Source organism: Drosophila serrata, unplaced genomic scaffold, assembly GCF_035046125.1.
Source record: "Drosophila serrata isolate PLE 108 unplaced genomic scaffold, ASM3504612v1 contig_382, whole genome shotgun sequence".
Lineage (NCBI taxonomy): Eukaryota > Metazoa > Arthropoda > Insecta > Diptera > Drosophilidae > Drosophila > Drosophila serrata.
In genome coordinates this window covers 9,269,050-9,296,544 of record NW_028257280.1, presented here as the reverse complement: position 1 = coordinate 9,296,544, position 27,495 = coordinate 9,269,050, and the positions used below count along the sequence as shown (strand labels likewise).

At 44.4% G+C, this 27,495-nt stretch overlaps 6 protein-coding genes across 13 annotated transcripts; 4 read left to right on the top strand and 2 right to left on the bottom strand.

Moving 5' to 3' along the window:
- The first annotated feature begins 523 nt into the window (after nt 1-523).
- On the top strand, nt 524-2,695 carry Atg14 (autophagy related protein 14). Its single transcript, XM_020961524.2, has 3 exons — nt 524-943; nt 1,012-2,063; nt 2,278-2,695. Exons 1-3 carry the CDS (start codon nt 657-659, stop codon nt 2,430-2,432), a joined length of 1,494 nt encoding a protein of 497 aa, XP_020817183.2. The 5' UTR covers nt 524-656; the 3' UTR covers nt 2,433-2,695.
- Nucleotides 2,635-7,389, bottom strand: yem (yemanuclein). The gene is made up of 6 exons (XM_020961523.2): nt 6,353-7,389; nt 6,074-6,292; nt 5,133-5,940; nt 4,926-5,073; nt 4,630-4,869; nt 2,635-4,576 (listed from the first exon to the last, which is right to left on the bottom strand). Exons 1-6 carry the CDS (start codon nt 6,587-6,589, stop codon nt 3,223-3,225), a joined length of 3,006 nt encoding a protein of 1,001 aa, XP_020817182.2. The 5' UTR covers nt 6,590-7,389; the 3' UTR covers nt 2,635-3,222.
- Nucleotides 7,390-7,808: 419 nt separating this feature from the next.
- On the top strand, nt 7,809-14,199 carry Ctl2 (Choline transporter-like 2). Of its 2 annotated transcripts, none has more exons than XM_020961867.2 (4): nt 7,809-7,959; nt 8,208-8,528; nt 11,100-11,432; nt 11,491-14,199. In XM_020961867.2, exons 3-4 carry the CDS (start codon nt 11,109-11,111, stop codon nt 13,570-13,572), a joined length of 2,406 nt encoding a protein of 801 aa, XP_020817526.1. In that variant the 5' UTR covers nt 7,809-7,959; nt 8,208-8,528; nt 11,100-11,108; the 3' UTR covers nt 13,573-14,199. The 2 variants fall into 2 exon arrangements, with proteins under 2 accessions (XP_020817526.1, XP_086697124.1); XM_086840998.1 differs by having other exon boundaries at nt 7,843-7,969.
- A 284-nt stretch (nt 14,200-14,483) lies between these two features.
- On the top strand, nt 14,484-18,251 carry LOC110189376 (CUE domain-containing protein 2-A). Its single transcript, XM_020959428.2, has 4 exons — nt 14,484-15,080; nt 15,142-15,388; nt 15,477-15,643; nt 15,832-18,251. The coding sequence occupies exons 1-4, from the start codon at nt 14,767-14,769 to the stop codon at nt 16,016-16,018; spliced, it is 915 nt and encodes a 304-aa protein (XP_020815087.1). The 5' UTR covers nt 14,484-14,766; the 3' UTR covers nt 16,019-18,251.
- Nucleotides 18,252-18,382: 131 nt separating this feature from the next.
- On the top strand, nt 18,383-21,642 carry Ada2b (Transcriptional adapter 2B). Of its 2 annotated transcripts, none has more exons than XM_020961494.2 (4): nt 18,383-18,642; nt 19,195-20,070; nt 20,400-20,549; nt 20,658-21,642. In XM_020961494.2, exons 1-4 carry the CDS (start codon nt 18,529-18,531, stop codon nt 20,772-20,774), a joined length of 1,257 nt encoding a protein of 418 aa, XP_020817153.1. In that variant the 5' UTR covers nt 18,383-18,528; the 3' UTR covers nt 20,775-21,642. The 2 variants fall into 2 exon arrangements, with proteins under 2 accessions (XP_020817153.1, XP_020817149.1); XM_020961490.2 differs by having other exon boundaries at nt 18,445-18,642; nt 20,470-20,549.
- Nucleotides 21,355-25,134, bottom strand: PolI (DNA polymerase iota). 6 transcript variants are annotated; one of them, XM_086840996.1, is made up of 4 exons: nt 25,047-25,134; nt 24,388-24,984; nt 23,346-24,317; nt 21,355-23,279 (listed from the first exon to the last, which is right to left on the bottom strand). In XM_086840996.1, the coding sequence occupies exons 3-4, from the start codon at nt 24,300-24,302 to the stop codon at nt 22,026-22,028; spliced, it is 2,211 nt and encodes a 736-aa protein (XP_086697122.1). In that variant the 5' UTR covers nt 24,303-24,317; nt 24,388-24,984; nt 25,047-25,134; the 3' UTR covers nt 21,355-22,025. The 6 variants fall into 6 exon arrangements, with proteins under 6 accessions (XP_086697122.1, XP_020817140.1, XP_020817123.1 ...); XM_020961481.2 differs by lacking the exon at nt 24,388-24,984 and having other exon boundaries at nt 25,047-25,124; XM_020961464.2 differs by lacking the exon at nt 24,388-24,984 and having other exon boundaries at nt 25,016-25,098.
- Nucleotides 25,135-27,495: the final 2,361 nt, after the last annotated feature.

Below are 27,495 nucleotides of genomic sequence, written 5' to 3'. Positions count from 1 at the left end.
TATTATGCATTTCGATATTCATTAATCATTTTTGAATTCAATCAAAACAACAAACAAAAACAATTCATTATTTGAGAATTTTTATTGTATTCATTTAAAAAAAAGCTGATTGTTTAAAAGAACATTTAATTTTTTTAGACTAAGCTTGTTTTTAAGATGAAACGTATTCTGTTTCATTTTAATTTTTAAGAGCTAGGTTATACTACGTATTTAAGTCAAAAATAAAATGAAGCAACCTAAATTATTACCTATCACGCTAGTATTTTTTTCTCGTTAAAAACATATATTTTTAATGTAATTTAGAGTCAGAAACAAAGTGGTGAAATTTAGTTAAGTATTTATTAAAATTAAAATTTTATTGGCTAAATTGAAGTGACTAAGTTTTAAATTTAATAAAGTGTCACCTTTTCATTACTCAAATTGCGGATCGAATCAATTTATTTTTTCATGTTCAAATATTCTTGAAAATAAAAATTTCATTTTTAAATACCGATTAACGACAACACTATCGAATGTCAAGAGAACGCCACCGATAGAATACGAAGTGAGACTCGATGAATTTGATGTACCATCGATATTTTTGCAGCTATCTGAGAAAACAATAACAAAAATTTGTTAAAACACAATAAACAATTAATTGCGATGCGTTGGCCGTAATGGCAAGTAGTTCCAGCTCCGACGAAAGCTGCAAAGCCCCCGACAACTTCCGCATATCGAGTGCCTCCACGAACGGCGAGGAGGATGAAGCCAACGATGTCGCAGGATACACAACAAAGAGAAGGCCCACCGTCAAGGCAAAGGAGCCTCTAAAGGCCAATATCAAGGATGCAGGTGTTGGCATGCGATGTCCGCTGTGCCACAGCTGCAGCACCAACCGTTACCACTGTCGAAATTGCGTCAGAAACGGAAACATTACTCATAGCCAGGCAGAGAGGCCGGAAAGGTTCGATGGCTAGTTGCCTTATCGGGAATGTGTGTAAGCTAATGGATCGATCTTTGTTTTTTTTTCAGTTTAACGGAGAAGCAGCAGCGCTACATTAATCTGCAGGCGGGGCTTAAGACCTTCAGCAGCCGCTATGAAAGATTGATCGAACAGCACCGTTCCAATGAGAATCGCTTGATGGCTATCAAAGCGAAGAGAAAGCAACTGGAGTTGATCCACCAGCTGATCAACAGCACGGGCCAAAGGCTCCGCGTGTTGGGTGAGCGGCGTGATGAACTTCGACGGGCCAACGCCGAAAAGCGCAAGAACCTGCCGAAGTATCCAGACAAGGTTAAGATGCTGGAAGACTACGTACTGGACAGAGTTGAGAAGATTGACACTCTGAGGGAAACCCATAGTCAACTCCTAGATGGCATTAAACAGGCAGCACGCCGCGGAATCCAGCAACTGGTCACCTATATATTCCCCATTGCGGAAGTGGTCCTCAAGGAGGAGCAGCAACGCAGGGCCAGCGTGGAGCGCAGCGAAGAGGCTGAAACCATTGCAGCCCTGGCGGATGCTAAAAACACCTCGTACATACGCGGCAAGTGGGTGTTCCATGGCAGCGGAATCAGCGAGGTTCAGTACCGCATCGTCGGACCTTCATTGCCGGCCAATGGTGATTACACCGCCTACCTGGACTGGCTTGCGGACAACAAAGACGATGTGCCGAAGGCCACGGCAAACGAGATTACGCCGAGCAGATTCGAGGCCTACCGAATTGTCGGCGCTCTTACCTACACGGCGCAGCTGACACAGCTGCTTAGCTTCTACCTGAACGTGCGGCTGCCGCACAAGATTGCCTACGGCGACTTCTGTCGCAAGCTGCTCAACGAAGAGCAGTTCCGGCGCAAGATATCGCGTCTCAACTCTAACATCATGTATCTGGCCTACACACAGCAAGTAAAATTGCGTGCGCTCAACGAACAGCACACGTTAGAAAACCTGCTGGCCATCCTCGATCTGGAGCGCAGCGATCTGGGACGATTCGGGCATCTGGATGTTACAAATGCGCCGCTCATGAAATCGGTGGACTCTCTACTAATCGGCATTGAAACGGCCACAGAATCGGAGTCGGAGGGTGAGTTTATATTAAAAATTAGTCAAATTTCCTTTTCTGCGCCCTTTCTCTATTATTTTTATAATTATAATATAATCAGGAGCTTGAAACATGGTGAAGAAATCATTTCCGACCCTAAAAATCAATTTATCCTTGATCAAAATCAACAGCCGTTTCGATGACATATAATTTCTTAATCAGATAGTTTTAACACAAGCTGAACTTTCTGTTCCAGACGAAAACTCCCTGCGCATGGACTGGGAGGCGGTGCCAAGCCTCACTCCGCAGCCGGAGCTAGCGGATCCCAATCAATTGCCAGCGGCCAACCAGCAATCGACTATCGCCTTCGTGCGCATGGCGGCCACGTCGGTGCTGCGCTGGATAAAGTGATCCAAGGTTCTCCGGCGATATCAGGCACGTGTGTTATCCTTTACAAATTAGGCTAAGTAATCGTTTCTGTGACAGCGTGCAGTAGTCGCTGGTTTTAGCGTTATCTCTCGGTTTACAGAACTAACAATTTTGTGTAGTTCTATATATATGTATATAAATACATATATATAAATGTGTATGTTGTGTAGAAGGAGCACCTTGGTTTTACTTTTATTACATAACTTATTTGCTTTATTTAATAAAAATGGTTCTCTATAAATAAATATATAAACTTGATTCTTTAAATATTTGCAAACCACATGAACTTAAGAATTAAACGACATAATGATAAAAAAACAGTAATGAACTTTTATAAATGATTGGAAAGCAGAGACGGCCCTGCGCATAGAACACGATTGACTGACTGAGTGACTGACGACTTATGAAACCTACGTGTATGCCCTAGAACCTTAGATTATAGTCCACCCGGTAGCGGGCTGAGTGACCTAAACTATATAAACTTTGTGGGCAGTGTATGTGTGGGCGGGGGAGCGGCTCCAGGAGCGGTTACCGCGCTATCAACAGCGACTGTTGGTTGCGGCAGGCTGGGCTTTACAAATACTTGTGGCAGTGTGTTGGCAGATGCGGCCACGTGGGCGCCTTGCCCGGACATAGCTCCGTTGGTCAGCAGGTCATAACGTGGCGCAACACTCAAGGAGGAGAGCACTAGCGCAGCGGCCATCGCCTGGTCATGATTGTAGAAAGCCGTCACGGCAGCCGGTGTTGGCTGCTGTGCGGCCGGGGCCGATTGTCATTGGCGCGACGAGGATCCAGTGCCGGGAGATCCCATTGCACCGCCGCCGCCGCCACCCTTAACGCTGCTTGGCGAGAAGATGGACTGTGTGGGCCACTTCATTGTCTTTTCCAGCGCCTTTAGATCCGACATGGCCTTTATGATTTGCGACTCGGAGGAGAGATCGAACATGGGTCCGCTCAAGTTCCCTCCTCTGTTGTTATTGTTGTAGACATACATGTTCTTATTGCTGAAGCCGATATTACCAGAGGCTCCCAAAGACTTCCTTTGGGTCTTCGCCTTGACCTTGGGCGAAACATTTTGCGTAGGTTTCCACGCCGGATAAACGCCCACAAACTCAACGCCGTCGGACTCACTACTGCTGTCCCTGCTAACCCTGCTAACTGGCGTCGTCTGGGCCGCTTTGGATGTGGAGGTAATGACGCTGGTGGCAGCCAGCTGCTTGGACGTTTGCAGGATTTCGCTGGGGCATTGGTAGTCATCAAGATTGATCACATGTGCAGAGGGCCGCACTCCCACGATCACTTTGGTCTGTCCAGCGATGGGACTTTGCCTAGAAGTTCCATTGGGTGCTAGGGTGGCTGGCGAGATCACCTTGATGAAGTTGTTCTGTGGAGAGGCCACTTTCGCCGCCTTCCGGTTGGGCGAAGCCAGGTCCAAAACAGAACTGGCAGATGCAACGGCAGCGGCATTTAGGGCAGCTGCCTGGGCCGAAGTGCTGGGCATGGAGAGCAACGTATCCAGATGGGGCGGCAGGTGGTTGTTATTGATGGCTGGCACACTGACCGCCGCCGTGGCAGTCGGCGTCAGCTGGAATTGTGGTTGAGGCGACAACTGTTGCGATTGCTGTGGAACTTGCTTGGCCATCTTCTTTTTGGGCGGCTTGCACGTTGCCTTGACCTGATCCTGTAGCTTGCGCTTCAGGCTGTTGGAAGAGGCACTTGTGGCAGAGTCAGTGTCGGAATTTCCACGCGATCGGGGCTCCTCTACTGGCTTGGGGTAGTTGCTAGCCTGTTGCTGATGCTCAAGAGCAGGTGCTGGCCTAATCGACGATGCCCCAGCCGTTAAAGCCTTTGTCTTTTCCTTGGATTTTCTACTGGCGTTCTTTTGGCGTGTGATCTCCCGCTGGAGCTCGTCGTACCGCATCCAGCCTGATGGCCAAATATCAACTACCTTGACCTTCAGATAACCGTTGATGAACTCTTCCAGCGAGTCCTTTCGTTTAGCCAATACGGCATAGGAGGTCCATCGCGCCTGATATACATCGTATAGCAGTTGACGCAGCTCGCTGGTCCACTGGAACTTCTTGCGCGGCATCTTCGGTGGCAGCTCGGAGTTTACGTCTGCCGCCCTAGAAAAAGAAGAAAATGTAGTTTTTATATTAATTTAAATTGCTTTACTAACACATGCTCTGCAAAATTCCGCAATTCCACTTCGTAGTTCGCTATCGCCTTGGGCATGATCACGGCCACAGCCTGGCGGAGCTTCTCGAGCGATTTTCTGGTCTTATTCTTCTCCTCCTTGGCCCGGACCGCCTTTCCCTTCCGCAGGATATAGTACTTAGGAAGCTGCAGCTGATACTCTATGTGGGAAAACACCATATTGCGTTCATTCCGATCCGTGCATAGTACTGCCTCGTAAACCCTGGAAAGCATATGTAGTTAAGGACTTTGCATTCAAAAGACAATCCAGAAACTTACTTGAGCAGCAGTGGGGTGAGTTTGTCATCCAAACTGAACTTCTTGCCGCACATGTCTCGACTTCTGACTTCGTCCTTGAAGCTATTGATCGCACCCAAGGTGTCCGTATCCAGAGTGGCCGGAAGCAGGGTGTCGGCGGAACGGAGATCTTGAAAATTTAGATTAAAGTTTTATTTCTAAATGCTCCAAGCTCTTGTGAATACTCACTTTCCGGTCCCTCTTTGTCCTGTTTGGTTTCCCGCTTGTCGGCTCTTCCTTGCTCCGTTCCCGTGTCTGTGTCGCTGCTGCCGCTAGAGGATTCTACGTCCGTTGAGATGCACTTCAATTCGCCGTTGACGACGCTCTTAACTGCAGCCGGGCTGCTCTGCGATTTAAGGAAGCTATCTCGCTTGGCCTTTAGCATATCCTTCACTGTCGTCGTTTTCACCACCTTCTTAAGTGCTTGAGCCTGGGCCTGGGCCTGTGACTGAATCGGACCCGGGATTTGACTATGCCGCTCGTCCGTATCCGAGTTATCAATAACAATTGGTCTTGGCGAATTCGAGGATGAGGACGTGACCGTTGGCTTTTTGTGTAGCTTCTTGCTGCCGATACTCGAACTGGAGCTAGACTTCGGCTTGCCAGTGACAATGACTTTTGGCCGTTTGGCAGGATGTTTGTCTTTGTACTTGCTGGTGTACTTGACAGTGGCAGCGGAGTCCCCGTCATCAAGGCTTTCACTATCGGAATCATCCTCCTCGGAATCGCTTTCGTCGTCCTCCTCAGAATCACTTTCCTCCTCCTCTCCCTCGTCCTCGCCTTCGACATCGTTGTCGTTTTCATCATCATCGTCGGACGATGATGAGGATGAGCTTTCAGAGGCAACAATTCGCTTGCGTGATCGTTCCGGCATTTTGATGATGGCATCCGTTCGTGTGGTATAGGACTTCTTATTACTCTTCAGCGTCACAATACCCTTGTTGATAAAGAAACCGCCCTCCTGGGTCTCCGTTTCCTCTGGTATGACCTCGTCGTACTGGATTTGAAAATAAAAAATAAAATCTTAAATATCCTTTACCAGAATACATCGCAAAACTACTATTGTTTTTTTTTTTTTTATTTTTGCAAATACTAGGGAAGTCGAAATATTTCAAATAAAGTTTTCTTACAGCTTCCGTGTTATCAATGAAGGAGTCTGACTCGTCGTATCCCATTCCAATGTCCCGGTATTCGTCCTTTTTGCTCTTGCCCCTTCCGGTGGCGTAGGAATTGCCATACTTGGCCTCCAGCTCTTTGACGATTCGTGCCACATCGTCGTCGTTGTCGGCAAAGGGATCGGTGCCAGGTCCAATACACGTGTTCACCTGCTTCAGTTTCTTCGCTTTTTTCTGCAGGATAATCGATTTAAAACGGGTGACTCCTCCTGGAGCTCGTAAGATGGCACTCACCTTCTCCAAGTACAAAAGCCGAGAGTAATTAAACTCAGGATATTTGTTTGAATCACTTTCAAATAGTTCTAGCTTGATGCGAATGCTTTTCGCGGTCTTGACCGGCTTGTTACCGCTGTTGCCGATCGCCGCGGGTACCTCCGGTTCCAGGAAGTTGCTGCCGAACCGCGAAAACACCGCCTCGCTCTGGATGACAGATGTGAGGGAGACGCGTTTGTGCTCGGTCCCCCTCGACATTTCCGTGTTAATCGTTGAGGTCGTGGGTCGGAGGAATACCGCGGTCCAGCCTGTCACCTAGCCTTCCCGCCCTTTTGCGAGCGCGTGTTCCGATTCTGCCTCTCTTTCTCGGCGCCCCTTCGCTCTGTGGTTCTCTTTGTGTCACGCAGCCAAACAAAAACAACGGGAACGTCGCCGTCGCTCCTCCTCCTCCTTCTACCAGTGTTCTCTCTTCTTCTTGTATTTTACTGCTGGGATGTCTGTTTCTGTTTTCTGCACGTACACCAAAAAACCAACCACTACACAATCGGTAATAGAAGCGGCAAATGCATCAAAAATCTTTTAGAAAAACAACGCTTATCAATGTAAACAAATTCTATCATAGTTGCGCCACTCGGCCGACTTTGCAACTGCATCCGCTTGGCCACGATTAATTATCACTCTTGCTGGTCGCGACCCGTCGACTCTCGTCCCAGTTGCAAGGTAGCAATTTTTTTGGGCTTTCAGCTCGGTTTCGAGTGCGGCCGGCACAAAAACAACACAATCGGGGGCGGTAGAAAACCGCGAACCACACACACCGATCGACGCTGTTACGGGATCACATTTAACGCAAGGGTTTTAACTCTTTTGCACGGCTGCGAGCGGGCTTCTTAATTTGTTTCTTATTAAAATCCCGTGGCCGTCCTCAACGCTATTTCTCTGCTCTCCGCCCCCGCCCCGCGCCTATATGCGGCGACCTCTGTTTGGCGGGTTTCCAGCACTGGTCGCGGTTTTCGCGAATGATAAGACCCTGTTCACACTTGTACAGTACCTTGACCACTGCGATCAATCCGCAACTTTTCGTATGCGATTGCCCCAAATAATTTTAAAATTGCGAAATTTGTAATATATTTATTTATAGATAAGTACAATTTTTAGCGTCAAATTTTGGTAGCAATATTTCTTATTTTTAAATGTCCTTTAGGTAATAACTGTAGTACGAATATTATGGATTGCATACCCTTACAGGGAAGTTTTATTTTCCTGTATCGAAGATCTCTGTTAAATTAAAATTTTTCAACATCAACTAGATGCATCTTTTACTACGCTGCGTCATCTCAGCGTGTACATGATATAAGTTTCTTAAATCGGTAAACTTTCACCAAAACAAGCTATTTTTAGCTGGAACATAGCCAACCGCCAAATGCATACCTGGACAGTGTGCACATTCCACACACATTTCAGGTTTGTTTTGGCTGAAATATTGCCACTTTTCAACACTGATCTGACCAGCTGTTCGGTGTGGGGGAGGGTCGAGGGGTTGTCGTTGTGTCCCCACCAATTTTGTTTTGTACGCGGAGCTGTTTACTTGGGGAAAAAAGCGAGTGCTCATACAATTAGCGCAAGTGCAAGTGAGTCGTAGTACGTGTGGATTATTATGTGTGCGCCAGCTCCAGTAAACAGAATTGCATGCACAGAAATTCGGTCGAAACTGCAAGCTGTCATTATAACGGGACTACTGGCCGCTCTGGAGCGAAAGCGATTAGGATTGTGCAATTAACAAAAGTGTGCCCTGCTGCTCTTTTCACAATCCCCAAGTGGCTCTCACACAAAACCACACACACTCGCATGAGTATTTATGCTGCCTTTATGTTTGCAGCCCCCCTTTCTCGCCAGTATATAATTTGGATATATGTGTGTGTTATTTGAGTGCAAGTGACCGAAGCCACGACAACCAAAGATCAACGCACGCACGGAGTTCCAACAAAGGCTGTCCGCTTTAGTGGTCCGGTGACTTTCGCCGGAGAGGTTACTCCGTTTGGCTGTTATACTCCCTACCCACAGTCACATTCCCACCCGCACCCACATCCGAGGGCCGCCTCGTTCGGATGGCAAGACAATAAAGGAGCACAAAGAAAACAGACTGAGAGTAGAGCTCCTTTGTCGCATCTCTGGAAATTAATTTGCCAGTGAACCATCGGTGAGTAATGTCTCCCATTTACCTAAATTACTTTGGTGTCGTCTTGTACCGTTGAAACTACAAGCGGTGTGTGTTGTGGAAAAGTGCAAATTGGAAACAAGAGACCTCCATTATGCGATAAGAATTGCTAACAACAGGCGAACTCGCGTAACGGGAACTTCCTAAACCTATGTATAGAATTTGTTATTTATATAACTTTGTGGTGCCTACTAGTTAAAGTTACTCAGACTTTTGTTGCTGAATGTACTTTTATGCGTCTATAATCAATTTCATAAGTTAAAAATTGACTGTAACTTCATTTCTTGAACAGTTTGTACATAGCTGAATCCGGAGCTTCACTGTGTCGAATTTGTATTTAAGGTGACACAAACGGGAAATATTGCAAGCTCCTGAATTTGCGTTTCGAAAAACACCATATCAAAATGTAGTGCCGACCTCAACCTTAAAACACATTTCAATAAAAAACCCAAAAGAAGAAATTTCCCCTTGGGAAACTAGCATCTTCTATTATGCGATAAAAATTGTTAATTGTTCAAGATTCTAGATAAAATTTAAGGTTATGTAGCCCAAGGCAAATAATGTTGCTGAAATGTTAAGCTCCCAGGCAATGAGATTCCAAATACCCTTATATCGTAATGGAGCTCCGGCAAACGACCTTGAAACATGTAGCCGGGCTGTCAGCCAAAATTGGCTTAACATTTTTTACCTTTTCAAAGTGTTATGATTTTATTGAAACGTTTGCAGCGCTAAGAGGGAGAGGCCTTTTCGACTAAAAATCATATACATGTTAAGTCACCATTAATTTAAAACTCAATGCGCTAATAAAAACTAGTACACAAAAATGATCGCGTAAAAATATGGATTTAAAGTCCCTATAATTCAAATATTTATTTTAGATCTTTTTGGTAGTATATGAAGGCTAAAATTAAAGTGCTTGAAAAGAGCCATATGATCCAATTGAAGGCTGCAAGGGAATACTATCTTCGGCTTTGGGAATTAGCATGTGCATTGTAGTCAGAAGCTTGTAATGGTGTGAAAGAATTATTTCCGACCCTATACATCATATATATTCTTGATCAGTATCAACAGGGATTTCCATCTAGCTATGTCCTGTAAAGAAATAAATTTTGTAAGTTATTTAAAATTTTCAAAATTTTATAAGGAGTTGCATCGTTAAATTTTTGTTCAAAAACTGAAACCTAAATTGAGTATGCAGATATATCATTCTTATAAAAAATAACATAAAAAGGCTTTCCGAATTAAATTTAGTGCTTTTTTGGCTGTGTCATGAGGTTTTTAAACTTTGATTTGTCGGAAAAATTGATTTAAAGAATACGAATATATTAATAATTCGATTTCCGATTTGATCCTATAATTCAATTGCAAACTGCAAGGGTATATAAACTTGGACTTCCCAAAGTTAGTTTCCATTCTTGATTGTTATTTATTTTTTTTTTTTTTGGAAACACGCCATTAAAGGCGGCAGCGGGTTTTTCATTTGAATCCAGACAGTGACCACAAACAAAAAATCAGCTATTCACATAAACAAACATCAGGCAGAAACAAGTGAGCGTACAAATTGAATTTACTTTTAATGCGTCATTATTGCCAATTTGTGACACGCTCGAGCTGATTTTCTGGTGTATAAACATATGAAAATAGTTTCACATTCGATTTCAGCGAAGCGAATTTGTTGTAGTTTACCAAGTTTATCAAAGATCTGAGACATGAATGACAGTAAAAAAGTAAATTAGCAATTGTTTACGTTTAGACGACAATTACTTTTTTACGCCTATTTCTTCTTAAATGAGAAAAAAGGAATTAAATAAGTCAGAAATGACAATGGGATGGAATAATTGGATTAATTATTTTAAATTAAAAGAAACAAGCCAAAAGAAAACTAAGTAAAAAGTAGCAATAAGTAAAAAGAAACAAAGAAGCATATGATCATAAAAATCCAGTGAAGAAATTGTTATCAGAAGTCATTGAATTGATAACTTCGGATGTCCCTTGACATTCCAGACCAATTAATACCTATGTACCATGTCGCACAGTACTTATCAGCTGAAGCTGCTAAAATTTATAGATGATGCATACCTACATATGTACATATATAGGTAATGATGATGATCATAAGTAATAGTAATAGTACTTCCAGTTAAAAAAAAAAATTGACTCTTAATCCACAGGAAATATATTTAATTCTACTAAGAATACAGCAGTTAGTCATTAAAAAAGGATGATTGGCCCTAGATAGCCCCCTAGATACCATCAAAACAACAATTTATCGCTGACACATTCATATATCTTACGTACTCTCTGCGCCACACAATCAACAATGAACATCGAGTACAAAAAGTGCCGCTGGTGGTTGCCACCACTACCACCAACACCCACTCGTACCCACTATATGTACAGTTCCATTTTTAAACCGATGACGCATCTACGGAAACAAATTACAAGGGGGACACTGACAACTTAGAAAGCATCATTACCTAAAAACTACGACTAGGGCCCATCGATGATAAAGTTTTAGATATATAACATTCGATTCCCTATTGACATTTGCAGTGAAAAGCGATGACGGAGAGCGAGGAGTTGATGAATAAGTACGGCGAGCCATTGCGCTACGACCGCAACTTCACGGGACCTCGGCAGCGGGATCGCAGCTGTACGGATGTGCCCTGCCTGCTGCTCTTCGCCCTTTTCCTGGCTGGATGGGGCTTCATCGCACAGTACGCCATCAAGCATGGTGATCTCAATAAGCTGATGGTACCCACAGACTCATTCAACCGCAAGTGCGGCATCGACTCCGGCGTACTGAACAAAAAGAACCTCTTCTTCTTTAATCTGGAGCAGTGCATTGATCCTTTAGTTCCCCTTACGGGCTGTCCCACACCCCAGGTGAGTAACGTAAAAGATTGTATTTTGGATATATTAATGCAACTGCTTATTTCTCTAGATATGTGTGGAGAAATGTCCCAGCCAGACGTTCGTCTGGGACACAATGAAGAATTCGCTGAGCTTTGACGATCTGCACAGTCGCCTTATCTGCCTTACGGAGGAGACCAAGGCGCAGATTCGCAATAAGGAGCAAATGAACGATGCCATCCAGAAAAACTTGTGTGCCCGATGGTACATTAAGAGTGCCCCCTTCCTCAACCGCTGCCTCTTTGAGTTTTCACCACAGGTGTGCCAGTATATTCCCGCGTTCCTTCTAAAAAGCGGACGCTCCCGACGGGATCTAATGCTGTTGCCTGGAAATGCCACCACTGAGATCGAGCTGGAAGCCAAGGTCATGGCGCTCAGCATGGCGAAGGCACAATCTCTAGTCGCCCCCCAGGTAAATTCCAAGCAAGCACCGGTGGAGGAGGAGCCGGCGACTCAGTGCCGACGCACACTCAACGAGGCTGTAATTAAGGAGAAGATGATGCAAACGGACACGCGGCTAGCAAAGATGGTGGGCAACTTGGTGGCCCATTTCTACAATGGTACCCACGACGCGCAGCGATTGGGCGAGGAGATAGTCGAGGATCTGGTCAACTCCTGGTCAATTGTGCTGGTGGCATGTTTTTGCACGTTGATTGCCTCACTCATCTTCATATCTCTGATGCGGTGGCTTTCGGCTCCAATCTTATGGTTCTCCATCTTCGGCGTGCTCATTGGCCTTCTGGTAGGCATTTACTACACCGTGAGGCAGTACATCTACTGGGAGCAGACGCCCACGGTGCCGGTGCATGGCTTGAATCTACAATCTACAGTTAAGAATGTGCTCCAAAACAAAAATACCTGGCTCTACCTGTCAATATTTGTGGCAGTGTGCTTCGTGGTTATCTTGCTGCTGGTCATTGTGCTGAGGAAACGCATCCGGATAGCCATTGCTCTAACGAAGGAGGGCAGCAAGGCTGTGAGTAGTGTGATTAGCACTGTTTTCTTCCCCATCTTCTCCTGGATACTCTTCATAGCGGCGATTGCGTTTGCCATCGGTGTGGGTTTATACCTGGGCTCCATCGGCCAACCCTCGTTCAGGATGGTGCGTCAGTTGACTGCTGATGGTGATGTGACGAACGAGCCGTGCGTCTGCGAAGGTCCAGCCATCAATTATACGATCGGTGGATCCTGTTATCCGGAAGTGTTCCAGCAGCATTGCTACAACCCGCAGGCCTCGACTTCAGGATTTTTCCAGCAATCGCAACGAGTCCCCTGCTCGAAAACTACATGCAGCTTCGATTCTATTATCAATCCGCCAATGATTAAGTGGTTCATCTTCTACAACGTCTTTGGATTCCTCTGGCTGAGTTTCTTCATTTCGGCCTTCAGTGACATGGTTCTGGCAGCCACCTTTGCCCGCTGGTACTGGACCTTTAAGAAAAGAGATGTACCCTATTTTACTCTCACAGGAGCCTTTTGTCAAACTGCCTTCTACCATCTAGGAACGGTGGCTTTCGGCTCGCTAATCCTGGCCATCTGCCGATTGATTCGCCTGGTGCTGGAGTACATCGATAGCAAGTTGAAAAAGTACGACAATGCGGTGACGCGGGCCATCCTCTGCTGCATGCGTTGCTTCTTCTGGCTACTGGAGACCTTCCTGAAGTTCCTCAATCGGAATGCCTACATCATGTGCGCCATTCATGGAAAGAACTTTTGTAGCAGTGCGAAGGACGCGTTTAACTTAATTATGAGGAACTTTTTGCGTGTAGTCACGCTGGACAAGGTCACGGACTTTTTGTTCTTTTTGTCGAAACTACTGCTTACCGCTGGAGCGGGTGTCGCCACCTACTACTTCTTGGTCAATAATCCTGCCATTATTCAGCTACATCATAATGCGGTGCCCACAACGGTGGTGGTAATTGCCGCCTTCCTCATTACGAGCGTGTTTTTCGGTGTCTATTCCACGGCCGTGGATACACTGTTCCTTTGCTTTCTGGAGGACTGCGAGCGGAACGATGGTTCGCCGGAAAAGCCCTTCTTTATGTCCAAACAGCTCATGAAGATACTTGGCAAGAAGAACAACCTGCCGCCGCGCCAGCGTCGTGGCAAGTAAGAAATTCCGACGGGAAACGGAAGTGCAAATTATCAGTTAATTGAAAAAAGATTTACATACTTACAATTTATATATTTATGTATAATATAACCCAAAATCGATAGGGTTGTGAGCGTGATTGCTCAAGCTGTAGGTTGCAATAGAGACTGCATGAAATGCAAGCAGCTGTAAGCCAATACTCTTAAAATTTACCGGTAAAGCTAATGTATATAATACGCCAGTATATATAATATTTTTTTGCGGCAAGGCCTGTGCGATCGAACGGACATGTGATAGGCGCCCAATCCATAAAGACCAAAAGCAATATAAAACAATACAATTTATACAGACACAAAATACATATCTCATTCTTTAGTTTAAACTTTAAACTATTATCTCTCGTTATATCAGATAGATTATTATTTTTTCGAATTTAATAAAAATTGAATTCCATGAAAATCATTACTTTTACCATTTTGGTTTTTCATCATTTCTTATATTCAGCTCAAATCACACATTTCAGAAAGTCTGATTTTGTTGGAAAGCAAAGGGTGAAGAAGCCGCGAATACTAATAATAGTTTTAAGGATTTTTTAATTTTAAATATATATAAATACCATATATAATAAAGTCTTAATACTGCCTCAAATATGTTTTGATCTTTAATAATTGTCTGAAACGTTGTACTTCATATCTTGTAGGATTTTACTGGCGATGTTTTATGAGTTATTTAAGTGATGGAGGTTATTAATACACTTTTTTATTAGGATTTAAGAATTCTAATCTTTGAGAATTCATTTATTTTTTTCAATTGTCCCGGGGGCCCAAAAAATGGCCAAAAATTCAAAAATTCGTTAAACCGACAATGTGACCATTCTTTTTCACCTCATCCGCAAGCTATTTTGGTATTTTCCCGATAAGCCACTGCACCCCGTATTATTGATTGCAGGAAGAAGAAGCAGCAGAAGCAAAAGAAAGGCGCAGCTCGCAAAACCAAAGTCAAAACTTTTTCAAATCCGAATTTGTTGCAAAACTAAACTAAGTTAAACTTATTAAACCCGACTGGGCATTCTTTAGAGTCCGGGGAAGTCCCCACCGAGTGGTTTTCAACGTTTTAAGCGCCCGTTTTCTAGAGAGAGCCTTCTAAGTTATAAATTAAATTCGCCGATTCAGCGAGAGATACTTCGAGAAGTCCTAAAGCCATATAGCAACCAAAATGACCAATCTGGAGAAGCAGCACGAAATGGTTAGGCACAGTCTGGTGCAGTTCATCAGTGGCCACATTCCCGGTGCCGATTTCAGTGTTGTAGACGAGATCGTCCTGTCGTACATAATCTCAATTCTGGAAGAAGCCTCGCAGGACCCCTGCTTTGATGTGGAGGGCTTTGTAGAGATGATGGGCGCCTACTTCGAGGACTTCCCAACCATCGACCAGGGTGTGATCTGCGAGTGGATCTACAAGCTGGCCAGTGAGCTTTCCGCTGTGGAAAAGAGCCAGGGCAGCCTGGACGCTGTCAACTTGTCGCTGAGGTAGGTTTTCACTTTCATCATACCCTGAGTTGAGTGTAAATTGCTGAAGTATTTTTTACAGCTCTCTGACCCTGTCAAGCATCATTCCGGAGTCCAAGCTGCGTGCCCGCAACTCTTCTACTTCCGAAAAGGACGAGTTGTCTTCGAACAGCAGCAGCAGCGGTGGTGGCGGCAGCAACAAGCGCTCGCAGCATCTTTCGGAGACCAGTGATGGAGGCTCCACCGACAGCTCCAGCTCGACATGCGACTATTTTCTGGATGAGGCCGAGGTGTTGCAGGAAATGTTCCCGGATGCAGCTTATGCTGAGGTAAGGATAAATATGGTTTGACATTCAACAAAATAATCAATAAAATACATATATATGTAATTTTCCTGAATATTTCCCAATCTTCTAGATCAAACACTGCATCGCTATATCCAAGGGGGATATCGATAGCGCCACTCAGATTCTACTGCATCGCCAGGAGACCAACCAGTGCATTACCGATAAGTCGCATACTGGATACATCAAGAAGAATGTGGTGGTCGACGATAATGAGCTTAAGAATCGGATTATCGCCAGGTGAGTGTTTTGCCTTTTAATTACCGGAGCTGTTGGTTAAGTTAAAGCAATGTGAAATCATTTATGGTTGTTCCTTATAACAGTTAAGACTATTATTTTTACAAAGCTAATACTTGTTTGATCTTGAATAAGTAAACCTACAGTTCTAACAATCAAGACAAGACAATCATAACATGTTATCGCCGTAGGTACTCTTATGTGGACAAGAACGCCACCCAGCGCGAATACAAGCCGGTGGTGCCAAAGATGGAGCCGCGCAAGCTGGTCCGCTACCGGGACAACAAGATAGTCTCGCTCAAGGGCGAGCGCTACACTGAGATCAAGCGTGACGAAGATGCTGAGTTAAAAAAACCCAAGAAGCAGATTCAACCGTAACTAAAGAGGAACAAAACCCTCTTCAAGTATTTTATCAAGAAACAAATTAATCCACACCCAAGTATCTTATCCGCACCCAAGACACCGATCTTCGCCAGCAGCAGCTGCAAAAGCCCCTCCAGTAACCGCAGCCGCAGCACTCAACCTCTTCTCGAGCACATTTTATGCAGTCAGATGCATATCGCTGGGATGATCACCGCCAGGAGCCATGTCACCAGCTATCACAAGTCCAAACCAGTGATCCCAGCCCAGCTTAGCCAACGTTTAGATGCTTCCCAACACAACGACGATGATGATGATGAGGCAGAAGACCCCAGAGACAAAGACGACAATGACGATAAGCAGCCACCGAGCACAGCGAAACGGTTCCCCTATCCGAGTGAGTACGGCCAGGAGTATGTTGTGGCATCGGCCGGTATTTTGGTGGTAATGTTGCTAGTTGGTCATTGGCATTGCTCCTCTCATCACGCCCATCATGAGCCCCTTGACAAAGACAGAAAGACTTTACATACCAAATTAGTTGATAGTTATGCTTTAGGACTACTCACTTATGCAAATTTTCAGAGCCCGTCCGTCGCGACGGCTGCCTGCTTATGAGTCCTGTTGTCAGGAGCAGGTGGCTCGGATGGATCCGGTCTAAAATCCGGCACCGGGGCAGTTACCAGTCGTCGCTTATGACGACTGGGGTCGCGCCTGCGCTGTGACGTCTCCTCAGTTCCTTACGCAAGCGAATTCGAATCGAACCGTATCTGTGAAAATCGTGAATCTCAAACTCTTTAATGCCCTCGAACAGTATTGTTGCCCCTGAACCCTGAACCCAAGGAACAGCCGCAGGTGCGACACCAACCCGAATTTGGCGCTCAAATAGACTTATTTAGACGTTTTTAGGTACTCGAATTGAATTGAATTTTGTTGGCCGTGTGCGTGTTTCAGAAACGCAGCTGCACAAGAACCTTGCCATATCTGTTTAAGATTTGTTAACCCATTTTGTATCGTAAAGCTAGAAACACACGATGCAAACAATTTGCAGCAAGTTGATTGCTGCATACAAATTTGCACGTTTAAACACGAGTGAAAACATTTTGCTGCAAACAAAAAACTTGCAAAGTTGTTTTGCAGCAATATTTGTTGCTTGTCGTCTGTATACATTTTTTGACAGCTATCTTGGTTGCGTCAACTGCTTGCTTGTTTGCATGTGCTGTTTGCTTTCAGTCGTAGTATTGCAGCAAACAAAGCACAATGTGGGATCGCGACAACATAATAAAATTAATCGAATTGTACGAGAATCATTCAGTTTTATGGGATGTCTCATCAGGAGATTATAAAAACAAACATAAGAAGCAAAATGCTTATCGCGAAATCGCTGAAGCACTAGGAAAAAGTGATGATGAAATAGCCATGCAAAAGTTTGCGTACAAAACAAAAATTTATTGGAGCAAGAAATTTTCTTGCAATATTTGCATAGGTGTAAACATTTGTGCAAACTTTTGCTGCAAATTATTTTCAACTTGCTGCAAATTGTTTGCATCGTGTGTTTCTAGCTTAACACGTAACACAAAAAGTTTTGATTCCCCTGGTCCAAGAAAACTAGCAACAGTAATCAAGCCACCAAAGCCGCAAGCAACACAAACTAGTCCTCGCCGCCCACTGCGAAATCTGGAACCCATAACCATTCGGCTGCTGCTCGGCGGAAGACAGCAATACTAACAGTAATCTAAACGTATTCAGCGTAAACACACATGTATGAACTAATCAAATAATCAAATATTTATATAGCCGTAGCCCCAAATCCTTTCCGAATATTGTAACGATTGTGAAATACCCACGATTCATGTTAGATGTAAGCAAGCGTCCCCCACGATATTGTTCGGCAGCTTTCAATTTGTCGCTTTTTGTTTGAGACAAAAGATATATGTACACGTTTTCCTATCATTTTGTATGATTTCACCTAGATTTAAACTACTCTCCCGACCACCGCTTTATTTTAATGTCACCAATTGCATTTTAAGCATTCGATTTTATTTAAGCCACCACACACGATTGGTGTTTTAACCATCACACGTACATATTCGTATTTATGTTGGTTTCGGTTTGATATTAAAATATTTTATATTTTTAGTTTTATATATTATTTTTGTGATATTAGCATAAAAATCAACTTTAAACAAAAGGCAAAACACTTGAATTAAACTTTTGAAATTATTAAATAAACTACTATCAATATTAAACGCAATCAAATTTCTTCTAAATAATTAAATGTGAGCCAGCATTTACCAATGTGGTTTAAAATGAAGTTTGGTAAGTTTTTTAATAGGTAAAGCTAAATATATATAAATTTAAATTAACTATAACGGTAAGTACTCCCCTGTTTTGAACTGGTTCGTTTGCAGTATTTTCTTGTATTAGTAGCTGAAAAACATGGCGTTGTCCCTGCAGCTGGTCACACTGCACGGTCGAGTTTTTTCGCACAAGATTTTCTAGTGGAGAAAATCCATTTTTTTTGTGCTGAAATGACCACAATTGCAGATTTATTCACTAAATATAATTGCACTAACTGTCAGGACGACATCCAGGGCATCCGGGTGCACTGTGCTGATTGCGAAAACTTCGATTTGTGTCTCCAAGTAAGTAATTCACACATACACAAAGTCAGGCCGACGCACCTACCTAAGTGTGCAGCAGGGTGGGTCGATTTGTTGGTTCTAGAAATGACCAGAGCCCTGGCTTCGAGTTCTGAAGTCAAAATTAGTGTGCCAGAATTGGTTTTAATTTAATTAATTCAAAATTTTTAAGGAATTTAAGAAAACAAAATATGTGATTAATATTTAAACCGAAAATATTTCACTTTGAAACCGATAAAATTAAAATCAATGTTCTTTTAAAAAAAAGTACAGACTAATAATAAAATAAAATAAATAAAATAGTTACAACTTAAAAATTTTGTAAGGCGTACAGGTAAAGAATTTAAAAATTTCTTTGTCAACGAAAGCGACCCACCCTGCTGCACTAATATTCGTACAGTCTAGAGATGCGTCGGCAATCTGGAACCGAAAAACTGACTCATCTGGGAACAACTCACACACAAAGCCACATAGCCGGCGATTTCATCATGTTGACTAAAAACAGCTGACTCTTGCTAACTGCGTTGTTATTATTATTTTTTGTTTTTGCAACAGTGTTTTGCGGCGGGAGCGGAGATTGGAGCCCACCAAAACAACCATGCTTACCAGTTCATGGACACGGGCACGTCCATTCTTAGCGTGTTCCGTGGAAAGGGGGCGTGGACGGCACGCGAGGAGATACGACTGCTGGACGCCATCGAGCAGTACGGATTTGGAAACTGGGAAGACATAAGCAAGCACATTGAAACCAAATCGGCAGAAGACGCCAAGGAGGAGTATGTGAACAAGTTTGTCAATGGCACCATCGGAAGGGCCACCTGGACGCCTGCCCACAGTCAAAGGCCGCGGCTAATCGATCACACTGGAGACGATGACGCCGGGCCACTGGGCACCAGTGCGCTGGCAAGCCTCCCACCTCTGGACATCAACTCTGATGAGGCCATGCAGCTGGGCTACATGCCCAACAGGGACAGCTTCGAGCGAGAGTACGATCCCACGGCCGAGCAACTGATCTCGAACATCACCCTCAGCTCTGAGGACACGGAGGTGGATGTAATGCTTAAGCTGGCCCACGTAGATATCTATACCCGCCGTTTAAGGGAACGCGCCCGCAGAAAACGGATGGTAAGGGACTACCAGCTAGTCTCGAACTTCTTCCGCAATCGCAATTACGCCCTGCACCAGGGCCTCACCAAGGAACAGCGCGAATTTCGGGACAGATTCCGAGTCTATGCACAGTTTTATACCTGCAACGAGTATGAGCGGCTGCTGGGTTCGCTGGAGCGGGAAAAAGAGCTTCGCATCCGACAGGCGGAACTGTACAGATATCGCTACAACGGGCTGACTAAGATCGACGAATGCGTTCACTTCGAACAGCATGCGGCAATGGCGACGCATCGTCCGACGGGACCGTATGGTCACGGCAAGACTGTAAGTGATAGGCACAACCAAAGAGTTATTAAAATCGAACTATTCTTACGCTGGCAAACTTCTATAACTCTAGTTTTATAAACTCTAAAAAAACCATATTAAATGATTACAGTCATAGTTAAACTGATTGGAAATTATAAAATCTGGGTTAAGAAGTTTGCCTACAAATAGATTCGATTTTAACCCTCCTGGACTTAGTGCTCCCCTCCCATGAGAATGCATGACGAGTTGAATATCGTGTGTGCTGCCTTGATTTTCCCGATCCGACCCCGAACTGACCCGATCCAACTCTTACAATCGCTTTTCCGTCTTTGTCTCACGATATTCAGCTCCACTGCATTATAAACGCGCCAAACCACGAGCGTTCGAACGGTTCTATAAGACAATGTTTAACCACAGGACCACACGCAACACTCCAATGGAAGTCTTCGGCCGCCAAACTCTTCCTTGCACTCCCCACAACCGAATCTCAGAAAGGTGTAAGTAATTTGAAATATCCACAAAATAGCACAGATAAATCTTCTTCTTTTTAATTGTGCTATTTACTTGATCGGTTTCCCTTTTTAATGTCGGGTTTATACTTTTAGCGAAATGTCAAGCGGCGCCGAGGCAAGTTCAAGTTCAATCGCACCAAGAAACACGCTCCACACCGCCGACCCGACTTGCTCCGGCGCATTATTGCACAGCAGAAGTTACTTGGATAGCTGTCGGGCATCGTCGGCAGCTACGATGCTGCAGACGACGACGATGACGACGACGGGGATGGGCGTGGGTCAGGGGGTGGCAATGGGAATGCCGATAACATTGGACTCGGGAGTGACGACGGGAGCGATTTCCACGGCTACGACGATGGCGAATCTGCCAACGAATTCCGCGAAGGGAAGCCAACAACATCTGCAGCCGCTGCAGCAGCAGCAGCTCCTGCAAAGCAGCGGCGGCAGCCACAAAAACCTACTGCCAAACGAGGCCGCCGGCGAAAGCAGTAGTGACCAGGCTACCAGTATGAGCCTGAAGCTGCGTACCCAGCTGGAAGAACTGAAGCACCTGCCCCAGCCTCTGGGCAGCAACTTGCTAAGCCACAACGAGCTGGATCTGTGCAAGAAGCACAATATTACGCCGACCACCTACCTCTCCCTGAAGACCGTCTGCCTAAGCGGAGCACCATCGCTGGGCAGTCCCATGGAGACTTCGCTGCGAAAGTTTTTTATCAAGTGCGGCTGGCTGAGCCACTGATGGAACCGATACCCTTCTCCCGAGCCCCGTGCATTAAGAGTCACACATGCATTTTCCGATCTAATTCAATTTATTTTATTATCGTTAGTATCTAAGTAAAAGACAATTTTTTATACTGTTCCAACTTTCGTTGCCATTTTCTTCGAGGGAAAAACTACAGAAAACCGAAAATTAATCTTACTTGTATCAAGTTAAGCTCAAAAATTAGCCACAATTTTGTTCCTTTTCGTGTGAGAAATAAGTATGTATTAAACTATGCGTAAGTAGGTCTCCCAACCAATTGAATGTGTATGATATAGTATGAAGTGTAAATGAAGTAATAAATGTAATGCGAGCAAGGATATTGACTTTTGTCTCGGTTGGCAGATACTCTTTTTAAAGTGTGCTAGCTGCTGAATAGAAAGCCTCTGACATCGACATTTGCGCACTGAGTATTCATAGTATATGTATAAGCTATAAGACATAGCTTTTGATGATTTCTGACAGGCACACGAATAAATGTGTAAAATGAAATTGTTACCAAATGTGACATGTGCTTAAAATGGCTTTTCTGGCAAGCTGTCCCTCTTTGTATGTATTTTAGCTTAAGATCTTCCAAAGCGGATCCCTTACAACTAAATTCTGTAACCGTATACTTACAAAAATATAGTATAATAGATATAAACGGATTTATTCACTTTGACCTTACAATTAGAGGAGATGTGATGCTTGGATGCACTGCATCACTTATTTCGCAAAAAGTAGCGATACAAGGTGTTCTTCTGACCTCCACTGGCAGTGGTCGCAGTGGCAGGAGCACCACCGGCTCGTCCCGCTGTTGCAGTGCTGCTGGCTGCCCCGTTCGTTTGCTCCACCGCTGCTGCCACTAGAGAGCTGCGCCACGAGGCAATCAGTTCCGTTTGCAACTCCACGGGCAGCTCCTTAAACACCTCAGCATCCACACCCGCTGGACACGCGATATTCGAAAGAGCATCGCTTGCTGTTGTGTTGGAACTGTTGGTTGTAGTTGCCACGGCTGCTGTGATAGTCGGTGTGCTGGGCGCGCTCATTGCCATCGAGTCATCCATTGGCGATGGCAGTGGCGATGAGGCTGTGGAGCTAGCGTTTGAACTCAGACGGCTAGCAGTGCGCGTGGCCACGAACCGGAGACTGCCATCGATTCGCTGCAACAGCGTATTCGGCGGTTGGACGGTGCGGAAACGAGGTGCGCTCCCGGATGTGGAAGTTGAGGGCGTGGTGCTCATAGGAAAGTCCTTTTCGCTATCCCGTGAGTTCAGCCGCAGATCACACACGCGTAGTTTGCTAGGCGAAGCAACATCTACGGCGTTATCGGCTACATCCGCAGCCAAACGGCTGCGTTTTGACACAAGCAAACGCCCAATGCGGCTTTTCTTCGGCGAGGGTTCCACTTCTGTTTCGGAGAAGTCGCTGAAGTCCGAGTTAGTGGCCGCCGATTCAGAGCCATTATCTAGCAGCATGGGCACAGGAGAGGCTGTAGTGGCTCTTCTTCGGTAAAACTGATCACTCGGCTTGAATGTCGTTGGCGACGAACGGAAGGCGCATTCATCCGACGTTGGGCTTTCCGCTGTGGGACTCGTGAGACTCGTATTAGTCAGTGAAGTGATCGATTGCACCTCGAGGTCGGCCTTCTTGATAAGGAAATTTGCTATGGATGAGGAGCCGACTTTGCGCTCCTGGAACTTGGAGAAGGCCAGTCCTAGCAGGGTGATGTTGAAGGGCTTGTTCATGTCCACGATCCGTTCGAATAGACGCATCACAATCTTGAGAAGTTTGTCTTGCGCTCCGTCAGCCAATTGAACCTTGCTCACTCCTGTTTCCCCAGGACACGAGGAGGTCTTAAATAGTGAGGGTAAAATGTTGGCTTGTTTGGTTTCGCGGTGGCTGCTCTTCTTCTGGGAGTCGAACTTTCGCAGCACCACCTTAATGGCTATCGGAATACGGCCGTCTTCAGCAACCTAAGCGGTTCGAAGGGAAAAACATATATAAGAAAAACCCAAATTACTTCCAGCTCATTTGCTCACCTGTTCTACCAGGCGCTTAAGCAGCATGCTGAATCTTTCCTCTACATCTGTGCGCACAGAAATGGGCTTACAGGCGTCCTCCATGCCAATGGTCTTGGGCTTTCCTGTCGGACGCACGGCGCTAGTGTCTCGACCAAAGGCAAGATCCCTCAGCCTGGTGGCCGTTTCAAAGCCGAACTTTTTACGCATCACATCCATGTCGCACTGCTGCAACTGTTCTACGGAGGACATGCCCGCCTCCAACAGCAGGCACTGCGTTTTCTGGCCTATTCCAGTGATACGTTTTAAGCATCCCAGCTCCCGCATGAACTGCTCCGCATAGGTGGATACGAGAACGGTCTGTTGGTTCGGCTTATGGCTGCTGCCTACGAGTTTGGCCAGCAACTTGTTGTAAGCGATCCCGGCGCAACAGGTTATGCCCAGTCGGAGTTTGAGTTCCTCTCTGATTTCTTGGGCGATTCGAGTACCGATCGCCAGGCGCTGAGCACAGCCACAGTCGCAGGCTGACAAGTCAGTGCCGTCCGATGGATATGTATGACCCACTGCAGGTTTGTGCTGTGCCTCAGCGGCATGTGCCTGTCTCAGCTCCACCAGCGACGTAACATCCATAAAGTTCTCGTCAAAGCCAAGTTTCTCCACAAGGGGAGTGTAGTTTAATAGCAGATCGAAGATCCTCTGGGACATCTGACGATACGGGGCAAGATCCTCACCATTGACCAGCACCAAGTCCGGACAGATACGCTGCGCCTCAGCAATTAGCATCAGTTTGGTGACTCCCTTAGCCCGCGCTACATAGTTGCAGGTAACCACAATGTTCTTCTGTTGGATGCCCAGAGCCTTCAATTTAAGCGCTGGATCCCGGATTTCCTCTACCTGTGCATAAAAGTAGTCCATGTCCAGGTGTATGATGGTGCGCTGGTGCGCCTCGCTCTTGCCAAGCACACTGGCAAAGTCCATGGTGGTTCACAGCGCCTGCAATTGCGAAAGGTTATGAAATTCCATAAATGAACTCTGCGAATTCCGGTAGTCGCTTACGAAATACCTTCTTCTTTACCTTTACCGGAGAGTAAAAAATTATGTGTGGCGTTTGAATCTATTCAAGATAATATGCAACAGAAGAAGTCGACTTTCACTCTATTTAATTATCGTTGAAAAGTATCTAGTAATGTCACACGCCCATGCATTTGCCTTGTATATCCTACAAAACTACGATTACTGGGTATTCCTGATGCAAGTTGTTTGGCTGGCGGTGAAACAAAGCAAATTCCGAAAGAGAGCGTGCGATGCTGCCTTGGAGAGGGAGGGGTGCTCCGCTGGGTGAGAAATCGGCAGCATGCCACTGTTGCTTGCTCCGCTCTTCTTCTTCCACTGCCAACTTTCTAATCAAACATTGCGAAAATATTGGAGTTCCACACAACACAGCACGCACACACACACACACAGCGAAGGAAACGTGTGCCGGCTAATCATTTAAACAAAATATTGCACAAAGCTGTCGGTTTCGCGATGACGCATTAGTTAATGGCCGAGAAAACACCAGATCTTAAACGGTTTCCATTCTCCGACCCCCGACCAGCCCCTGGCGGCACAACTCACACGGGCTTTTTATCGACACGAATTTGTGGCTAATAGCATGCACCTGCTTTCCGTAATTTTAATTAATTATTTACCTTAAAAACTATTAAAACTGTTTGTTTTTACCTTAAAATCAGTGTGACCGTAAAGTTATCGATAAACTATACCGTCCGGCTATAAACAAAATATACTAATTTAACAATTATAATTTTTTCAATTATACCAAAAATAAACCGTATACACTTTATGTAAATTATTTTATTTAATCTCCTCAAAATGGATTTGTATTGTTTCCTTATATTAGATATATTTTTATTAGATTTATAAGTGACAGTCATGGCAAAAGGGTACAGGTAAAATGAAAAAAACGTTATCAAACGTAAGACTTCGATAACGTAATTAAGTTGAGTTAAGAGGTCGATGTTTGTACTTTAAATCTTTAAATCATCTATGTTGTGACTATCAATATCTTGTGAACCGCAACTCTATGCAATATCCACGAAAAATACCAAAGTCTAATTGGGATTTATAATACTATTTTTTCAAAGTGCGTTGTGCTGCCAGACAGTAAAATTTCGGCAAGATGGCACTTTCACATTGCGAATCCGTTATTTTAAAAATGGATTATAGGGTTGAAATGGGTTGATTTTCTAATACTCTCATTGCTCTTTTCTGTAGATAGAATGTGGTAACAGGGTTTATTAATAGATTCTCCGTTAAATCTCAAAGAAGGCATGACAGAATGACTAAAATTTATAAGACATTCACCACACCTACGAAATCTGAGAGATAAATTTGTATACCTTTACGTGGTAATTAAATCCAGCCAGAGGCCCAAAACGTATTGAAGGAGTCATTTCCGACCCTATAAATCATATATATTATTGATCAGCATTAAAAACCGAATCGATCAAGATATGCCCGACAAAAATCTATTTTTTTTTTTCACAATTTTTCAAATTTTGAAAATTTTGTAAGGGGTTACATTGTTAAAATTGTAAAAAATTGGCAAAAATTTTAATTTTCTAAATTTATAAATTGAGTATGCAGATTTATTAATTTAATAAAAACTAACATGGGAACGCTTTTTGAATTAAGATTAAATTTTTTTTGGGGTAGTTATGAAATTTTAAAGGTTTGATTTGTGGGAAGAATAGTCGTTTCAAATTCTAAAAACCCTAAAAAACAGGGCGTCATATGGGTTTTAAAAGAACTAAAAATTTAGATGTTAAAGTGATATCTGAGTAAATCTCTTAAAAGTAATATCTCTATTGGCCATACCCCCATCTAACATGGCCAACTTGATTTACGTCGCTCTTCAATTACCATTTTGGAAATCTGAACATCGCATGTCAGCGCATTTATTGTTATTACAATAATTTTACGAGTGGCCAGCCGCGATTTTTAATGATATTCATGAGTTTTATACAGGTTAAAGAGAGCTACAAGATAAAGGCGAGTACAGAAAAAAAACCAAAATATATAATAAAATAAAAGCGCTACCCCAGGTGGGTGGGGTGTGAGTTGTGTGGGGTGTGCGGGTCGGTGGTGTGGTCACGCGCTTTCATGTCCGCCAAGAATGTGGGGCAGAGCAGCTTTATGGCTCTTGTTTGTGGTTTTGCCTGTGGTGTCGTACGAAATGCGCTCGGAATTCGCCAGCAGTAAAGGCAGAAAGAAAAAAATGTATAAGAAAAATATATATCGGACAGACCTTCGCCTTGTTGTCCACTCCTCCATCCAGATCCCCGACTCGTCCTGCGTCCTGCGCCCTGCGCCTGTTATAATCGCCCCGCTGGCTGCTTGACAGGCAAACAATGCTGTGAATTTGATTAAAATCAGCCAGCGTGTGCGTCTCTACTCCGCTGCTCCTTCAGCTCCTTGGACTCCTTGGGCTCCCTGGAACATTTCTCGTTATTGGAGCACTCAGCTGAGACTCAGCCGGACTCACGGCACTCGGCCATCTCGTTTGCTGGCCCACTCTGCTGCAGGCGGTGCTCCGGCGGTGGTTCCCCTAATTGCAATCCGCCAAATTTGGCATGGGAAAGTCACCCATTCCACCAGAAATATCGCTACTTTAAAATGTGCCTGCTGAATTTGGAATGCTATGAATAACCATCATTAGAGAGGAGCTGTGAGAGGAAAATGCATTTCTTTCGCCGTTTCACTGACTGCTAATGAGCTGCAGCTGCCAGGACGATACTTATGCAACTGCCGTGCTACCCACCTTTACACCCATTCCGATTTTTGCGAACAATCACCGAAAGAAATTTAATTATTGATAAGTACATTTAGCTTTCATAATGATAATATTTTTTAAGCGGATTTATTAGAATTGAATTGTAATAGCATTATTTGTATGATTATTATTTTGAAAGGGATAGGGTGCCTATTCCCGGGCTGTTTTTTTCTCAGTGTCACTTCATCCATTGGATTCTTATGAATTAGCAGAGAGGCTAAAAGCTAATTAGTTGCCTGGATTTCTGCTTTCAAGGCCCCATCCCATCCTCCAAGCTCTGGTGGAGCGTTAATTTTTTTCCTCTGGACTGCACACAGGAGCCTCTGCGGATGAATGTGT